Source organism: Mercenaria mercenaria, chromosome 6 (assembly GCF_021730395.1).
Source record: "Mercenaria mercenaria strain notata chromosome 6, MADL_Memer_1, whole genome shotgun sequence".
NCBI lineage: Eukaryota > Metazoa > Mollusca > Bivalvia > Venerida > Veneridae > Mercenaria > Mercenaria mercenaria.
In genome coordinates, this window is record NC_069366.1 from 28552042 (window position 1) to 28572373 (window position 20332).

Consider the following 20332-nt stretch of genomic DNA (forward strand, 5'->3'; position numbering starts at 1 on the left):
CAACCTTTGTTTTTCTGTCATATCTTTGTTACTATTGCTTATATCTTACTGTAACTTCACATAAACATTGTCCAGTATACAAACAATGTATGTATAGGGGCTGAGCCCATTATACCCAAGGTCAAGGTCACCAAGCTGTTATACTTAGGTTATTTTTAAGGTTAAAGTTTTTTGGCAACCTTTGTTTTTCTGTCATATCTTTGTTAATATTGCTTATATCTTACTGTAACTTCACATAAACATTGTCTAGTATGCAAACAGAGTATATTTAGGGGTTGAGCCCATTATACCCAAGGTCAAGGTCTCCAAGGTGTAGTACTTAGGTTATTTTTAAGGTTAAAGTTTTTCGGCAACCTTTGTTTTTCTGTCATATCTTTCTTACTTTTGCTTATATCTTGCTGTAACTTCACATAAACATTGTCCAGTATGCGAACAAAGTATGTACAGGGACTGGGCCCATTTTATCCAAGGTCAAGGTCACCAAGGTCTTATACTTATTTTTAAGGTTAAAGTTTTTCGGCAACCTTTGTTTTTCTGTCATAACTTTGTTACTTTTGCTTATACTTTACTGTAAGTTCTCATAAACATTGTCCAGCATACAAACATAGTATATGCAGGGGCTGGGCTCATTATTCCCAAGGTCAAGGTCACCAAGGAGTTATACTTGGAATTATTTTCATGTTAAATTTTTTTCGAAAGCTTTATTAATAGACATATCTCTAGTACTTTAAAAGATAATGACTTGAAATTAAAAATATTTGTTTATAATCATCATCTGCATGTGTGGTTACATACCCCATAACTCTAATTGTATTTTTGACAGAATTATGCCCCTTTTGTACTTATATTTTTTTTGCAATCTTTGCTTTCTGGATATTACTTTAATGCAATATAAGATAACGACTTGAAACTTAAAATGTATCTTTATCTCCATCATCTGCATGTGTGGTAACAATCCCTATAACTCTGATTTGTATTTTTGACCATATTATATCCCTTTTACACTTAAATTTTTTTAACAAACTTTATTTTCTGGACGTAACTTTGGTACTATATAAGATAATGACTTGAAACTCAAAATATATCTTTACCATCATCATCTGCATTTGTTGTAACAATCCTAATAACTCTAATTTGTGTATTTGATGGAATTATGCCACTTGTTGTATCTTCCTTTTATAGTAGAGGTCTCTTATTCAGACATATATTCATTTTACTGTCAAATCCCCGAATAGTGGAGCGCGCTGTCTTACGGACAGCTCTTGTTCAACTTAGGAGTTTTGGGTTAAATTCTTATATGTAAGCCGGTATCTCAGTACCCACTTATGGGAATGGATCGAAACTTCACACACTTGTCCACTGTCATGAGCTGATAAGCACTATGCAGGTTCCATAACCCTATATTGCTTTTTTACTAAATTATGCCCCTTTTTCGACGTTCATATTCATTCAATCGACAGCTCTTGTTGCTTATAATTATACTTATATAGTGTTTTGATACACTTTATCTGTACCTCTCTTATTATTTGATATTTTTTACACAGACTCAAGCTATTGTGCAATATTCATCCACCATTGGAGTCATTTAACACTCCAGTGACAGTTCTTGACAGATTTAAAATGTTTTTGGTACACAGGTGTGGCATCATAAACTACAGGTAAAGTTCGACTTTGTCTACAAACCACCAATTTTATATGTAGTGATGGCCCCTTTCCAACTTAAAATTTGTCAAACTCATGGTTGCGGGACAGTAACTCAGGAAAGGCTTGACAGATTTAGATAAATTTTGGTACACAGGTGTAACATCATAAAATACAGGTCAAGTTCGATGTAAATTGCACCTTTTTGTGGCCATGTCTTTCTTATGGTTGCCATTCTTCTGTGTCAAGACTGTATTGTTGGGGTATTCGTCACTCCTGTGACAGTTCTAGTTTTCGTGTGAAAGTTCTGTGATTTATATCTCTGTACTTCAAAAGATTCCATTATAACACCAATAAAACTTTGGGGTGTGGGCTTTATAGGAATCACTTTGTATCGTTCATCCATGTCCTGTCCCATCCCGTCCCCGTCCTGTCCCTTCTGGTGAACAGTTGAAACATTCAGTATATTTACAGGATCATAACACAAGTTAACACACCAGGTCCCATATTTCTGACTTGCATTTTGCCCTTTTCACTTTTAAAATTTCCAAAAATTGACATTTCTTTTAATTTATTATTTCTGAAACATTTTCATGCTTTTGATTGAAACTTCACACAAAAGTTAAAAATCTTGATGTAAGTTTACGCACAAAGGTCTATAAATGTGACAAAATTATTCTCCTTTTTGAGTTGGAAAATTTGACAAAATGATGTTTCTTTGAACATTTCTGAAACAAAAAGAGGTATTGCATTGGTACTTGAAAACAAGCTGAAAAGATCATTTGTCAAGTTTATGTATCGGGTTCCATAACTGACTTCACTAAATTATTTCCCTTGTTAGCTCACCTGAGCACAAAGTTGTGATCACTCACCTTTTGTAGTCCATACATCTATTGTCCATGTACACTTCATCAGAGGACATCTCTGAAACTTAAGATCAGAATTGTATCAAACTTGGTTAGTAGCATCCTGGTACAGTTTTCTATCAAGTTTGCTTAAATGTTTCTGCTTGGCCCCTTTTAGATGCTGCCAGAGCTATAAATAGAAATACCTTTAAGGTATTAGATCACTAATAGAGAACCTCCTTTTTGAAGAGTATTTAATTCCTACCATGAACCTACTTTTACTGCAATTCTTAGTGGGGCGTAGGTTCAAGCCGTACTGGGACCAAATTTTTTTTTCTTTATTTTCCTTTTTTACTAGTAAGTTTTTACTACTTTCAAGACTTATTATTGATGTTTTGTACAAAAATGGAAAAAGATGAATCTTATAAGCGATTTTTTGGTGTTCAAAGAGAATTTACTACTTAAACAGAAGGGGTAGAGTTACACATCTTTAAAAATATTGAATTACGCACGGTGAAAGTTCTCCATTTTGCTTTCACTCTTAGATTATATATTGTGGAAGAAATTTAGATAGGTTTTACGTCTTCCCTAAGGTTATTTTTAAATGGAGTAAGCAAAATTCAAAACAGAAACTCATCATTCGACCATATTCTTTCAATGTTGAAGTATGAATTCTGTCTCATTAAATCCGTTTACTCGAGGCACCATAGAAAAAATGATATTAACATTTTTATTTTGTGTTTTATAATTAGTTACCAATAGTTTGATGTTTCTTCTATTGAAATTAATGGTAAAATGAGTTCTCTGCAAATGTTTTGGATAGTGGCTATAACTTTGAAATTTGTCTCTACTTGAGCTTGAGGCGATACCATAAGTTATTCACAATTTATAAAAAACGGCACGGTAAAAGTTGTTTAAAATTTGCAAAATAGTGCAAAACACGGTTACCTTTCAGAATATACCAAGCAAAGGCCATTTTGTAAACATTACTATTAGTGACCTAATACCTTAAATGAATTCTTCTCATGAACTTGATAAAGCATCATTACCAGGGTTTCCTCTGGGTCAATTTGATTTTACGCCAGCAAATTCACCAATCAGAAAAAGTTTGCACTAGTGACTCCAAAGTTGGAGTCAGAAGTCTGTGAGAGGTGACATATCACTTTTGTTAAGATATAATATTTTCATATTTATCTTCAGGTGCTGATGTAATGAACGTGTGTAATGAGGCTGCCTTAATTGCTGCACGTGATTCCAAGTCAGAAGTAGAATTGGTAGACTTTGAGAAAGCTATTGAACGAGTTGTGGCAGGTATGGGAATTTATTCTTTAAATATGCCCAGAATAAATTACTGATGTATTAATTGTGATCACTCATTGTCCATCTGTCATCTGTCATTTAGCAGAAATGTTCCTTGGGTGACCCTCATCTAAAATTGTTTAAAACCATCTTGATTTATCAAAAAAAAAAGTTATGTATGCTTATAGAAGGACTAGTTTTCTCTATGTATGGCTCTTTGAAAATCTGGTATCCAAGGTATTTTGGCAGAACTGTTTTTATGCCCCGAAGGGAGGCATATTAGTTTCCAACTGTCCGTCCATTAGTTCGTTAGTTAGTTTGTTCGTTCGTCACAACGTTAACTTTTTGCATGAAGGGACTTTACTTGCGAACCACTGCACCCAGGACCTTCAAACTTCATATGCTGATAGTACTTATTGAGTACACCACCCCTACTGACTTTGGGGTCACCAGGTCAAAGGTCAAGGTCACAGGGGCCAACGTTAATTTTTTGCATGAAGGCACTTTACTCGCGAACCACTGCACCCAGGACCTACAAACTTCACATGCTGGTTGTACTTATTGAGTACACCACCCCTACTGACTTTGGGGTCACCAGATCAAAGGTCAAGGTTACAGGGGCCAACGTTAACTTTTTGCATGAAGGCACTTTACTCGAGAACCACTGCACCAAGGACCTTCAAACTTCACATGCTGATAGTACTTATTGAGTACACCACCCCTACTAACTTTGGGGTCACCAGATCAAAGGTCAAGGTCACAGGGGCCAACATTAACTTTTTTGCATGAAGGCACTACTCGCGAACCACTGGACCCAGGACCTGCAGACTTCACATGCTGATAGTACTTTATGAGTACACCAACCCTACTGACTTTTGGGTCAAAGGTTAAGGTCACAGGGGCCAACGTTAATTTTTTGCATGAAGGCACTTTACATGCAAACCACTTCACCCAGGACCTTCAAACTTCACTTACTGATAGTACTTATTGAGTACACCACCCCTACTGACTTTGGGGTCACCAGGTCAAAGGTCAAGGTGCTGCGGGGGCATTTGTCACCATTAGTGACAGCTCTTGTTGTAATCTTATTATACCTGTTCTGAGCTTTGGAACTCTGTAGCAATACAGAGTTACCATGGCCTTTTTGTACCCCGCGACAACAAAGTTGTTAGGGGGGGTATACTGGTTTCAGGTTGTCTGTCTGTCCGTAGACGCAACCTTGTGCGCATCATCTGTCCCTATCCCCTTGACAGAATTTAATGAAACTTCACACAAGTGATCAGTACCAACAGTAGTTGTGCATGAGGCATGTTAGGTTCTTTTAGAAAAAAAAAATTGCAGAGTTATGGGACTTTGTTTTTTTGTTACTATACTATATACATAGACACGATCTTGTGCGCACCATCTCTCCTCATCCCCTTGACACAATTTAATGAAACTTCAGACAAGTGATCAGTAACAACAGTAGTTGTGCATGGGGCATGTTAGGTTCTTTCAGAAAAAATTTTTGCAGAGTTATGGAACTTTGTTTTTTTGTTAATATACTATATACGTAGACACGATCTTGTGCGCACCATCTCTCCTCATCCCCTCGACACAATTTAATGAAACTTACACAAATGATCAGTAACAACAGTGGTAGTGCATGGGGCATGTTAGGTTCTTTCAGCGACAAAAATTGCAGAGTTATGGGACTTTGTTTCTTGTTAACATACTACGTACATACAGTCTGGATATGCAATCTTGTGCGTGCCTAATCTACCAAACCCTTGCACACAATTTAATGAAACTTCACATAAGTGATCAGTACCAACCCTAGTTGTACATGTTGCATGTTACATTCTTTTAGATAAATATTCTGCATAGTTATGGGACTTTGTTTTTTGTTACTATACTGTATACATACAGTCTATATACATACAGTCCACATAATTATGCAATCTTGTGTGCGTCAAATTGCAATGTACTGTGTCAGTGTATGCAGGGCGTACATTCATCACCTTTAGTGATAGCTCTAGTTGTTTCTATTTGTCCTTTAATCGAACCAACTTTCTATCAGCCTAGTTTAAGTTAAGAAAAGTTTCTGCTGACTAGTGAGATGAAGCAGTTCCTCAGTTAAGTAGAGACTTGTTTCCTCCAAAGGAATTGAATTAAAATTACTTTTCAGTATGTCTTTATTTTCAGGTATTTCATTTTTGTCCATTCGTTATGTTAATTTTATACTTAATAAAAGTTACACAATATTATTTTGCTTTTCAAGTTTCTACAATGACAACAGTACTTTCTTACATCAGTCTTGGTAATGTAATATATACATGCGTATACATCAAATCAGTTGTGAATCTGATCTTGCTATATTTACCAAAATGTTAAGTCTAAATCCATTTTAAACTATTGGACTGTTTGGTACGGAGACGGACACATTTACAGCAATTTAACAAAAATTCAGGAGGATTGCTAAGTGTATGAATAAATTTCAATAATGTTGTAATGGTATTAAATGCAGCCTGCCTTTACACACTGCCTAATGAAAAGCAAGCTTAATGTTTTAACTTATATTTGACACATCCCACCCCTTTAACTTAATAGAACTCGAATTCCACCCCTTAGTAGATCTCAAATTTCACCTACTAAACTTTGGAGATCTCTCCTCTCACCCACTCAACTTAGTAGATCTCACACCCCACCCACTGAACTAAGTATATCTCACATCCCATCCTTTTAACTTTGTAGAGCTCACATCTCACCCCATTAGTTACTATATCGTTAATCCCACCTTGTTACCTTAAAAGGTCTCACATCCCACTCCCTTAACTCAGAAGATCTCTCATCCCACCCCCTCAACTTAGTAGATCTCATATCCCACCCCTTAACTTAGTAGATCTCATAGCCCACCCCTTTAACTAAGTAGATCTCAAATCCCACCCTCATAACTTAGTAGATCTCACATCCCACCCCTTAACTAAGTAGATCTCACATCCCACCCTCATAACTTTGTAGATCTCATAATTATCCCACCCCCTTAAACTAAGTAGATCTCAATCCCACCCTTGTAACTTTGAAGATCTCATATCCCACCCCTTAAACTTAGTAGATCTCACTTTACATCCCACCCCCTTAACTTAGTAGGTCTCACATCCCACCCCTTAGTACACTTTACATCCCACCACCTTAACTTAGTAGATCTCATATCCCACCCCCTTAAACTTAGTAGATCTCTTATCCCACCCCCTTAAACTTAGTAGATCTCATATCCCACCCCCTTAGACTTAGTAGATCTCATAGCCCACCCCCTTAAACTTAGTAGATCTCTTATCCCACCAGCTTAGTGTAGTAGATTTCACATCCCACCCCCTTAACTTAGTAGGTTTCACATCCCACCCCTCAGTAGATCTCACATCCCACCTTCTTAACTTAGTAAATCTCACATCCCACCCCTTAAACTTAGTAAATCTCCAAACTACAAACCAAGAGATTGGAACTTCAGTACCCTGGCAAGATAATGTTTTTTGACTGTTTGACAGAAGACAAAAGGCCTAGAATCATTTGTGTTTTATTTTGGGTTAATTCTTGACTGTCTATTCGCAAAGAGCTAGGCTAAGTTAATCGCACAGGCTTGTATCTAAAAAGGATTTCTCTCTACCTGTTCTGGGGGCTATCTCACTCTGTCACTCTGGTCAGATTGCGCTGTGTCTATACTAGTAGAGGATGAATTTTGTGCCCTGTGTGGCTGCGTTTGCTCTATGTAAAGTACCTTTGAATGTGTTTATCATGAAAAGGGCGCTATATAAATCTGGTATAATAATAATAATAATAACACTGTGGTTTCTGTTTTAGGTTTAGAGAAGAAAACCAAAGTTTTATCACCAGCAGAGAAGAAGACAACAGCCTACCATGAATCTGGCCATGCTGTCGCTTCATGGTTTCTTGAACATGCAAATCCTTTATTAAAGGTAGTATTCCACTTTTTATCGTAAATAGAGATGCTAAAACAACTGTTTTAAAAAGAAGTTTAAATGGCTATTAAGTTGTTCAGTAAGCAAGCCTGCTCACTTAGCTTAAATAGGGAGAGTCTTACCTATGGATTGCAGGTTCGTGAGTTTGGTCCTGGGGCAAGGTGCATGTACTCTGTGACAATTTGATAAAAGACATTGCGACTGAAATCATTCGTCCTCCACATCTGATTCATGTGGGGATGTTGACAGATACTTGCAGAGAAAAGGTATGTACTGGTACAGAATCCAGGAACACTGGTAGGGTTAATTGCAAACAATGTACAGTAAGCTACCATTTCCAGATGGGGCCTCTGTGGTCTAGTGTTTAAGATTGCTGACTTCAAATCTTTCGCCCCTCAGCTATGTGGGTTTGAGTTTCACTCTGGGTGTTGAATTCTTCATGTGAGGAAGCCATCCAGCTGGCTTAGGGAAGGTCGGTGGTTCTATCCAGATGCCCGCTCTTGTTGAAATAATGCACGGAGGGGCACCTGGGGTCTTCCTGCACCATCAAAGCTGGAAAGTCGTCATATACCTATAATTGTGCTGGTGCAGTGTTAAACCAAACAAAAACAGACCATTTCCAGATGAAATATTCAGTCAACACTAAGAACCACAGAATAAAGATGTTGTGATATTGTTATTGTACATTATGCTTGATGGATTTTGTATTGAAATGTTGTACCAGGCAGAACTGGAAATAACTTGCAGAAAAATTTCAACAGTGTTTGAACTAGTTTGCTGTAGTATTTGAATTTTTAGCTATATTTGATTCTTATTATTAGGGACCTCCGCGGCGAAGTGGTTAAGGCCGCTGACTTTGAACCACTTGCCCCTCAGTGATGTAAGTTCGGGTTTGCTCTAGGAGTTGAATTCTTCATGTGAGGAAACCATGCAGCTTGCTTGTGGAAGGTCGGTGGTTCTACCAAGGTGCCTGCCCGTGATGAAATGGTAGTGCACTGAGGGGCACCTTAGGTTTTCCTCCACTATCAAAAGTTGGAAAGTTGCCATAGGACCTATAAATGTGTCTGTGTGATGTTAAATGCAAAAAAAAAACATCAATAAAAAAAAAAGATTCTTATTATTGCTGTAATATAGTAGGGTTCAATTTCTTGTCAGGGCTGATGTATGTTTAGTCTGTTGCAGTAACAACAGAGAGAACGCCTTGCATCTAGTATGGGAACTTTCATAGTGATTTTTTTATCCAAGAATCTGTATGCTTATACATAAGAACACCAGTAATTTGTACAGTTATAATCATTTAGATGTAGTTTATACTAATTTATTAAGCTTTATTGCAATGAAAGTCTCAGGCTTGTTTGAACCACTCTTGAGTCCACTCCTTGGAAAACTAGTACTGGTGTTGTATGAGAACGTGTAGTAATCTACCCCGGTGGAGCTCGAACCCAAGACCCCACGATGGGGCCGCCAACACCTTAACCACTGGACACTGCATCTCTAATTATAATCATTCAAAAGTATATATTAAAAATATTTTCAGCCGTTGTTTGTGTCTGTATGTTTCAGGTCTCAATAATACCTCGTGGTCAAGCTTTAGGTTATGCAATGTATCTTCCAAAGGAACATCACTTATTTACAAAAGAACAGGTATTTTCCTTTTTGAAGTTTGAAGATTTTAATCTATTTCAGTTTAAAAACAGGTAGCAGTATATAGTAAGATAAAATAGTAGAATGTTGGCATGTTTCTTCACAATATATTAAGGATTTCAGGTTGGGCAGGTGGGGGCTTTGATTTCTCCCTGCTAAAGTGGTCTGAAGCCCAGACTGCTTTTCCTGTAGCAGAGAAAGTTATAAAAGGGAGGACCCCCTTACAATTTTTTACTTTGCAATTTCCACCTGTTTCAATTTTGAAACCCCTGATATATATATGATTTGTATTTATACATATTATAACTCATTCAGACAGTTCTGATGTAGAAAGTTTGAAGAAAGAGAGCAAAAAATAGAAATACTTTCAAGCTACTTCTCCTCATGAACTTGATGGATCTTCATCAAACTTGGTCTGAATCATTGTAAGGTCCTCTCTTAATTTGTTCAAATAGGGGCACTTGTCCTATTGAGGGGCTGCTATAGGTAAACATATCAAATAGGGGCACTTGTCCTCTTGAGGGGCTGCTATAGGTAAGCATATCAAATAGGGGCACTTGTCCTCTTGAGGGGCTGCTATAGGTAAACATATCAAATAGGGGCACTTGTCCTCTTGAGGGGCTGCTATAGGTAAACATATCAAATAGGGGCACTTGTCCTATTGAGGGGCTGCTATAGGTAAACATATCAAATAGGGGCACTTGTCCTATTGAGGGGCTGCTATAGGTAAACATAGAAAAGCTTTTAAAAAAGTTCTTCTTATGAACTGCTTGAGGATCATGATCAAACTTGGTCTGTAGCATCATTGTAAAATCCTCTTCCACACTTGTTCAAATGAAGATGTTTTGATCCTTTTAGGGGTTGCTACAGCTAAAAACAGGAGAAAAAAAACAGTTGTATATTTTTCTTTAGAGATTGCAATAGGATCAGATTGCATTGATACAAACTAAGCAGTGGTCTCTTCATTTCAATTTCAGTTTACCTTAAAGCTTGTTTGAAACAATCTGACAGGTCACTGATCACATGCTTTGCAGTCTATAATGGTAGGCCACATAACGACAACTTGTAAACTGTCACCTTTTTGACATTAAACAGGTTGTATATGAATCGGTTTTAACATTCCACTGATATGTTCCCCCACCCCCTACATGCATCCTGATGTAATCTACGTAGCAGAAAATGAGTGTTTACAGGATTCATTTTCAAGATGTGACAGGTAAAAAGGGCATGATTTAGCTGCAGATCGAAGGCAGGAGAGTACATTTTAAGAGCAATATGGTGGCAGTTAAGAGGGCCAGGACAGAGCACTGTGTTGTTATAGAAATTAGACTTAGCTAGTGACGGATCAATCTTTTAATTATAGTAGCTTAGCTGACTGCTATACAGTACTGGAAAAATATCTTAAAAACAGCTTATTTGAATTGATTGGGTTTGTATCATTTATCTAAGCAGATTATTTTTGAACAAGGGTTATTTTTGTTCTGATTTGTAATGAAATTTTATATGTTTAGATGGAGGACCATATGTGTGTAGCACTTGGTGGTAGGGTTGCTGAGGAGATTTTCTTCAATAAGATAACCACAGGGGCTATGGATGACCTGAGGAAGGTCACACAAAGTGCTTATGCCCAGGTAAATATGTCTTCAGCCCTAGAAGCTTTCAAACTTTTTTTAATCTCTCCCCAACCACCCCCCACCCCAAAAACCACTTACTTATACAAATGTAGTTGCAATGAGATTTTTCCTTACATATACAAAATACATTTAGAAAACATGATGTGGGTTGCTTTATCAGCATGTTTTGTTACAGGATTTTTTTAGATAACTAAGTGTCATTCAGACATATCACCTATTGTATACACTTTAGGAATTTGTCATGTTTTTGAAATCTTTTCTTGCCAGGGTTGTAAAGGCATTCTCTGAAACAAGAAGTTTGTAGAGAGCCTTTGAATTTGAAGTGAACTTAGAATCATTCACATTCACTTAAAATTGACATTATTTTGTAACAAGATTTGGTGTACATCATCTTGAAAATCGAAAGATTTATTTTAAAATGAGTTTTGAAACCAGTCTCCAGTCTAGTTGTTAATGCCACGCACAAAATGAAAAAGCTTGTCCAGGACTGGTTTTGCTGGGAAGAAGACCTTTGCACTGTCTTTTTCCCAGGACATTTGCTGCATAGTTACTTTACGCTAAAGGTTTACTTAAAACATTCAAAATACATTTTAGGTCGTACAGTACGGAATGAGTGAGAAAGTTGGTCAGTTGTCCTTCAGCATGCCAGGAGAACAAATGTTTGACAAACCTTATAGTGAAGAAACTGCTCAGTTAATAGATAATGAGGTCAGAGATATTGTCAGAAAGGCTTATGAGAAAACAAAGGCTCTTCTAAACAAACACAAGGCTGATGTTGAAAAGGTAAGCTTGAACTTTTACCTCAGATGTAGTTTTACAGCCACATTTGCAGACTGGGTAAAATCTACAATAGTTTTGAAGCCCACCCACTTCCCTCATTAGGGAGAGCACAGATATACAAATTGTGGGGTCAAGAGTTTGATCCCAGGCGAGGTGCATGTTCTCCCCAATGATCTGATGAAAGATACTATGTCTGAAATCATTTGTCCTCCACATGTACATGTAGGTTCAAAATTGATGCTGTAAATCTTGATATACATAAATAACTAATAAGTGGATACAAGTATTAGATATATGTAAAGACAGTAAAACACACTTTGCTTGAGCTTCAAGGGTTTGGGGTTGCTTGAGCATTAAGTGGTCTCTAGCCATTTTCAGTGCAATTACTTGTGTCCCTGGATTACTCGAGTATATTGGGCATACCCTTGTGATCTGTAGCGATTTATGTTTTACTGTACCAAGATTATATACTGTATGAAGAATTCTTGTTTTGTTCATAATCTATATAAACATTGCAAAGCTCTTTTAGTTAAAAGGAATGATTGTGCCCCACAAACTTTGTTGGGTTGGGAGGTGGGGGCTCTTAGATTTGCCCTTATCTGTACATCTGTCAGTGAATCTGAATTTGTGTTGTGCATATCTCAAAAAGTAATTAACCTACAGTCGGCAAACTTTTCAGGATTGATATGCAGCATGTGAAGTTGTGCAGCTTGTATTTTAAATGGAATTTTACCCAGTCAGACCAGAGTTGGCCCTTTACTAAGTCAGAAAACATGCACACACTGACCAGATGACCAGATGTTGGGACACCAGTGTCCTATGGACACGCATCTTGTTGAAAACTATAAAATGACTGTATAAAATGACTGTAAAGTTAATTCCGAACTCTTTTCATATGTTTGTTTTACTATGTTTGTGTATAACAATTTATGTTGTTTCAGCTTGCCCTCAGGTTATTGGAGAATGAGAAGATAGATAAAGACACTATTATAGAATTGATTGGTCCAAGACCTTTTGCTGAGAAGTCAACATATGAGGAATTTGTTGAAGGAACAGGTTCGTTATTGTTGTATACTGTGAAATCATTTTTATTCGCGCAGGACGAATTTTCGCGTATTTCGCGCTAGGACCGATGCGCGAATTTAAGACCGCGCTATTATTTCCGATCAATAACTAGAGAACCACTTGACCCAGAATGTTAAAAATTCACAGGATGATTGGACATGAAGAGTAGATGACCCCTATTGATTTTGGGGTCACTCCGTCAAAGGTCAAGGTCACAGGGGCCTGAACATTGAAAACTATTTCCGATCAATAACTAGAGAACCACTTGACCCAGAATGTTGAAACTTCATAGGATGATTGGTCATGAAGAGTAGATGACCCTTATTGATTTTGGGGTCACTCCATCAAAGGTCAAGGTCACAGGGGCCTGAACATTGAAAACCATTTCCGATCAATAACTAGAGAACCACTTGACCCAGAATGTTGAAACTTCATAGGATGATTGAACATGCAAAGTAGATGACCCCTATTGATTTTGGGGTCACTTCATTAAAGGTCAAGGTCACAGGGGCCTGAACATTGAAAACCATTTCCGATCAGTAACTTGAGAACCACTTGACCCAGGATGTTGAAACTTAATAGGATGATTGGTCATGCAGAGTAGATGACCCCTATCGATTTTGGGGTCACTCTGTGAAAGCTCAAGGTCACAGGGGCCCGAACATTGAAAACCATTTCCGGTCAGTAACTTGAGAACCACTTGACCCAGAATGTTGAAACTTCATAGGATGATTGATCATGCAGAGTAGATGACCCCTAACGATTTTAGGGTCACTCTGTTAAAGGTCAAGGCCACAGGGGCCTGAACATGGAAAACCATTTCCAATCAATAACTTGAGAACCTCTCGACCCAGAATGTTGAAACTTCATAGGATGATTGAACATGCAGAGTAGATGACCCCTATTGATTTTGGGGTCAGTCTGTTAAAGGTCAAGGCCACAGGGGCCTGAACATGGAAAACCATTTCCATTCAATAACTTGAGAACCTCTCGACCCAGAATGTTGAAACGTCATAGGATGATTGAACATGCAGAGTAGATGACCCCTATTGATTTTGGGGTCAGTCTATTAAAGGTCAAGGTCACAGTGGCCTGTTCATGTAAAATAATTTTTTGGAAATAACTTGAGAAGCACTTGACCTACAATGTTGAAACTTAATAGGATGATTGGACATGCAGAGTAGATGACCCCTATTTATTTTGAGGTCACTTGATCAAAGGTCAAGGTCACAGGAGCCTGAACAGTGACTTGAGAACCACTAGGCCAAGAGTGTTGAAATTTAGCGGGATGACTGGACATGCCAAGTAGATGATCCCTATTGCAGCCAACCATCAGTGTCTCTTTGACTTTCGCTCATGACCCCTATTGACTTCTGGCCTATAGGACTTTGCATTAGGGGAGACATGCGCTTTTTTACAAAAGCATTTTCTAGTTATTTTTTAATTTTATTTTTTCATTTCTAAAATTGAGACTGCGCGAATTAAAGCCCGCGCGAAACAGTCCTTCTCCACGTTTGCGCGAAATTTCATGCTAGCGAATTTAAATGATTTCACAGTATATGGTATAGCCTCTGCAAACAACACCAGGTCCTGTTGACAGATGTTTGCACAGTCTTAAAAAAGCGCTAAAATTTGATGCCCATTGTTCAGAAGGACTGAAAAATGTCTGAAGGTCCTTGAAAGTACTTAAATTTATTTCTGGGTTTTAAAATTGCTTTAAAAGTCCCTGAATATGGTTTTAAAAATCCTGAAATCAGTGATATTTTGTAAATTATATCAGCTGTGTGAAGAAAATGATAAAACTAATGTAAATGGTAAATCTTATGACAGTAAATGTATGCGGCAAAATTACTCATTTGTACTGGGGTCAAACTGAAAGTAAGTTGTAAACTGATTCCTAGTTTGTCCTATCTTCACTGTGTCCAGTTAGTATCCCAGTTCCCAGTTGTGAAATTGTGTTGTTTTGATGAAGAGTAACTGATGAAGTTGAATGATGTTGACAATATATTGAGCTGAGTGTTTGTATTCACAAAATTCCGGATATTGTAAGTGTTTTGTAGAATCCTTTAACATTGAAGTTGACCATGTTGGCGAGGTTACAGTTGGTACAACAGTAAACATAATTAAAATTTCACTACTTCTTGGTTGACCTACGACAATGTTTCTTACCTTTCAAAACAGTTTTGAAAGGTGAAATATTGGGGAAGTGACTCGCTACTTATAGTGATGTTTTATATGGAAAAAGATTGTAAAAGGTCCTAAAAATTTTGTTTGATCAGTCTGTGTGAACCCTGGATGGGCAAATACCTGGCAGCAAAAGCAGATGTTTCTTTCCTAGACCAGGTTCTTTTTGTGAACCTCTGAATAGATAGAACTTTGAAATTTCATATTTTTGTTTTACTAGAAATTTTGCTATTACAGGTCCTATTTTTCAGTCAGTTGTAAGAGTTGATGTATGATTTTGTAAAAATAGTAGAAAAATCAAAGTTGAAAATTTATATGCTTCTTAATTTCAACTCCTACTTTATTAAAGAATTAAGCCTAGTTATAATGTTTTAGCCAGTTTCAGGTTTACATGCATGGATTGCAGTAGTTCAAGAGCTGAGCCGCTGTCAGTGTTATACTGATGTTAGAAGTAAATTTACTTACGAAAGTAGCTTCATTTTAAGAGCAACAGGAAAAAACAGTTCGACTCAATTTCATGAAATTGTAGCAAATTGCTAAGCTGGTATTGTCCCCGTGTGTTTTGTCTTTAACCTCAGTATATTTCCAACACTTAATAGCTTTTTTCTCATCAGTGACTGAAGGAAATTGGAAACTTGCTTGAATTATCTTCTCCAGTTCACTTCCTTGTAAGATGGTGTACTAACTCAGAATGTTGTATCACGACTCAAGTGAGATCCAGCCCAAGACCTTTTGGTTAAATGCCAGATACCTTTATCAGTACACGGCTTAAGAATTTTGTGATGTTTTCAGTGATTTTAAGTATTGTAAATGATATTTATATATGAACAAAATCTCATTTTAGGATCTTTTGAAGAAGATACAAGTTTACCAAAAGGTTTGGAAGGCTGGGATAAACCTGTTGCCAAAAAGGACTCTGATGATAAAAATTCTGATGCTGCAGAACCCCAAGCTGCATAAGTGAAATTTATGCATTAGTGCCCCAGGCTGCATAAGTAAAACCTGAACTACTAAAATTGCTGCTGATATTACAAGTATCTCAAAAGAGGGGTCACATAATGAAGAGCTGTTCACCATTTCAAAGTGTATGTTCATTGTTTTGACAAATATTTACCAGCTCTAGACTTTGAATTTCATCCAGTTGTTTTATGGTTCAGACATACAAGTAAAGCTTTTACGTCTTCAGTAGAAATGGATTTTTTCAGGAGCAACAGGAAATAATACACCAGTTTACCAGCAAGGATAGACCTTAATCATTGCCAGCATTCAGCAAGTATTTTTTTTATCGGAGAAGGTAATCGTGAAAGTATATGATCAGATATAAGAAAAGATTTCCGTCATTTGACAATCAGCTTGTTTCAAATGTGTGTTGACTGTCTTTTGTCATGGTAACAGAATGGTCTTCAAACTAGAAAAAAATACCAGCTTTTTGTTGAAGGGTAAATAAGTCAGTAAGGAAGACTCTATATTGGTTTTTTATTCTTTTTAATGGGATTTTGTTTCTTCACTTTCTAATATATAAGCATTAATTTTCTTTTTTATTTAATACCAGTTATTGCCAGCTGCCTGTAAAACAAGTGTTCTGCAGTGCTATACTCCACACAGGTGTTTTAGGAAGACTGAAAAGCAGAGACAGTATGGTATATGCTAATATGCAAGAAAGCATTTAAAAGTACAAGTCTATCATATTAACCTTTAGCATGCTAGATAAATTGTCGTCTGCTGGAAATGTCGTCTGCTGAAATTGTAAAGTTCATTCAATTTGCTCCAAAATTGGAAGAAATATTGTCAGAGTAGCAAACAGCTTGGAACCTGATCAGACGCCGATTTAATCAGCGTCTGATCTGGTTCCAAGCTGTTTGCAAAGGCTGTTAAATTCGCCTGCAGCAGGCTAAGGGTTAATACACATATTTTTTTTACTAGTCAAATGTAATTCCAACTGAAAACCCCCTATGTATTGAGTTATAGAAAGAGAGCCGTTTATTTAACCATGCCATGTTTCTCATGCATCTGTTGCTGTAGCAGTTGTTTTATCATGGTATTTGTAGTTTGAACATGTTAACTATACAGCATTATATTTATCATGACAATTACTGAGCTTATTGGCCATTGCTGTAGAGTTTTATATGTACAGTTTAAATTCAATATCTCAAATTAAGGGATTGAGTATTTTACTTCGAGATAATTGAAATTCAATTTAAAATGATTGTTTTTGCAATTCTTTGAGACGGGACATGAAAATGCTTTCGAGATAACTAGAAATTTGAAATAAGCGAGTTTGTGATACCGTGTTTCAAGTGTACTTCAACATATCTAAAATAGTTCACAGTTTGCATATGTGCGGGAATGAATGTAACGTGCCTGCATCTTTGGATGAATCTTTCATTGTGGTGGAATGATAAAAAGTAAATACTAAAATTCAGATTTTATTTTCTTCATATATGTCAAATATGAAAACAATGTTGTCAGAAATAGTATAAAATATGTTGTTGAAAATAAATGCTGCTACGAAAGATGGTTTGTTGCCTTCTCTTTAAAACCCTACAAATATAAACAGTTTGGTGTTACCTCGCCACTAGAATTTTGATGTTACTGAACTGAACAAAACTTTTAACTAGACTGCATATCAGTGGCTTTATGAATTTAATAAACCGAATTGTCTGAAATTGTACACAATATATTATGTTACACATTTTATTCTCAAATTTTGATAAATTTCATTGAAAATTGACTTCACAATGACACTTATCTAGGCTTAAAACAGTATTTTGTATGGAAATGCAGTATCATGGACTTGCTCCCTTAAAGACAAATTTTGAGCCTGACCAGAGATTTCTAGCATGCATCAAGCTGTTGTACTTGTCTTCGTTGACGTCCTTGTTCCAATCAGTTAAGAGGAAAAGTAATATCGTTTCCATGTTAATTCTGTTTAAGGTCCTTTTTAAATTATTTAAAAGAAGCAAATGAATCTTCAAAGTCAGCTTAGAAAAAGGTATGAACAGTCCAACTAGTTTTGTCAAAATGGCAGCCATTTTGTTTCCATGGCAACATGAAACAAAGGAAAGAGTTATTATACCACCGGGTGTATAGCGATCAAACTATCTGTTTGTCCGTCTATCTGCCTACAGAAGACATTAATGACCTGATACTTCATACTCTACTCATCAAAGAACTACAAACTGACCTATACATAAATGATCTTGCCCTTCATATAACCTTCACCTTCAAACCCAAAACCTTAACGTTTTTGGTCCTACAGCCCACATAACCCAGTTTAGGTCATACGCACACTTGACAAACCTTGTCATGGGTGGTATATGTGCAATCCAATTCGTGCTGGGAATATGCTTGAAATGTTGCGCAACATCCGAAAAAATGAAATGGATGTTTTTGCTCAGTATGACTCGATTACAAATCTAAAACATTGTATTGTGAAATATCTGGTTTGTAATTTATGATTCGGCCCTATTATTCAAAACTCACCAAAGCATGAAAAAAGTATGAATTAACAAGAGGGCCAAGATGGCCCTAGGTCGCTCACCTGAGAAACATACAATAACAGTGTAAACATGTTTGACCTAGTGATTTCATGGAAACAAATATTCGGACCAATTTTCATTAAGATTGGACCAAAAATGTGGTCTTTTAAATGTAAACAAGCATTTTCTTCAATTTGACCTAGTGCCCTTGTTTTTGAGCCAAGATGACCTACATTCGAACTTGACCTAGATCAAGACAATCATTCTGACCAAATTTCATCATCCTCAATTGAAAAATACAGCCTCTTTGCATAAAAAAACGTTCTTCTTTGATTTGTCCTAGCGACCTAGTTTTTTATCCTAGATGACCCATATTCAAACTTGACCCTAATTTCATCAAGTTTATCATTTTGACCAAATTTCATGAAGATCAATTGAAAAATACAGTCTCTATCACATACACAAGGTTTTTCTTTGATTTGACCTAGTGACCTAGTTTTTGACCACAGATGACCCATATTCTAACTTGACCTAGATTTTATCAAGGCAATCATTCTGACTACATATGAATATCCAGTGTAAAATGCAGCCCCTATTGCGTACACAAGGTTTTTCTTTAAATTGACCGGGTGTCTTAAGTTTTTGACCTCACATGACCCATATTCAAACTTTATCTAGATTTCATCCAGACAAACATTCTGTTGTAAAATGCAGCCCCTATTGCATACACAAGGTTTTTCTTTGATGTGACCTAGTTTGACCCTCGATGACCCATTGATTAAGATTTTATCAAGGCAGTCATTCTGGCCAAAATTCATGAAGATCAACTGAAAAATACAGCCTCTATCACATACACACTGTCGAGCCCGCTTGCAGAAGTGAAGACATAGTTGTCCAAATGGCTGTTCGGTGTATGTGCGTGCGTCCGTCCGGATTTGCTTGTCCAGACCATAACTTTGACATGCATGGAGCAATCTTGTTTATATTTGGCATGACTGTTAACCTCAGTGAGACGAAGTGGCATGCGCAAACCGCAGGTTCCTATGTCAAAGGTCAAGGTCACACTTGGAGGTCAAAGGTCAAAAGTTAAATTTAATAATGACTGTCAGGAGCATTTCTTCTTCATGCATGGAGGGATTTTAATGTAATTTGGCACAAATGTTCACAACCATGTGACGGAGTGTCATGCGCAAGAACCAGGACCCTAGGTCTAAGGTCAAGGTCACACTTAGAGGTCAAAGGTCAGATACAAGAATGACTTTGTCCGGAGCATTTCTTTTTCATGTATAGAGGGATTTTGATGTAACTTGGCACAATTGTTCACCATCATGAGACAGAGTGTCATGAGCAAGAACCTAGAATTACTTCCCTTTGTTGTTACTATAAATAACTGACCAAAATGTTTGCCTCAATGAGACAGGGTGTCATGTGCAACTCCTAGTCCTTTTGACAGCTGGCGGGCTCGATATGTTGCCCGTGGGCATCTAGTCTTTGATGTGACCTAGTTTTGACCCCAGATAACCCATTTTCAAACCTGGCCTAGATTTAATCAAGGTAATCATTCTGACAAAATTTCATGAAGATTAGTTGAAAAATACAGCCTCTATCACATACACAAGGTTTTTCTTTGATTTGACCCATTTTAGAACTTGGCCAAGACTTCATCAAGGCAATTCTGACCAAAATTTATGAAGATCAATTGAAAAATACAGCCTCTATCACATACATAAGGTTTTCCTTTGATTTGACCTACTGAGCTAGTTTTTGACCCCAGATGACCCATTTTCGAACTTGGCCTGTATTTC

The 20332-nt window shown here is 37.0% G+C and overlaps 1 protein-coding gene across 1 annotated transcript in view; it reads left to right on the plus strand.

The window, feature by feature from the left end:
* Window positions 1-17563, plus strand: part of LOC123549320 (AFG3-like protein 2) — a 49221-nt gene extending 31658 nt beyond the window's left edge. Inside the window, exons 13-19 of the mRNA XM_045337315.2 lie at window positions 3687-3797; window positions 7623-7738; window positions 9305-9385; window positions 10897-11016; window positions 11614-11802; window positions 12741-12855; window positions 15893-17563. Of these exons, the coding sequence (XP_045193250.2) occupies window positions 3687-3797; window positions 7623-7738; window positions 9305-9385; window positions 10897-11016; window positions 11614-11802; window positions 12741-12855; window positions 15893-16008 (848 nt within the window). The 3' untranslated portion in view covers window positions 16009-17563. The remainder of the gene's footprint in view (window positions 1-3686; window positions 3798-7622; window positions 7739-9304; window positions 9386-10896; window positions 11017-11613; window positions 11803-12740; window positions 12856-15892) is intronic.
* Window positions 17564-20332: the final 2769 nt, after the last annotated feature.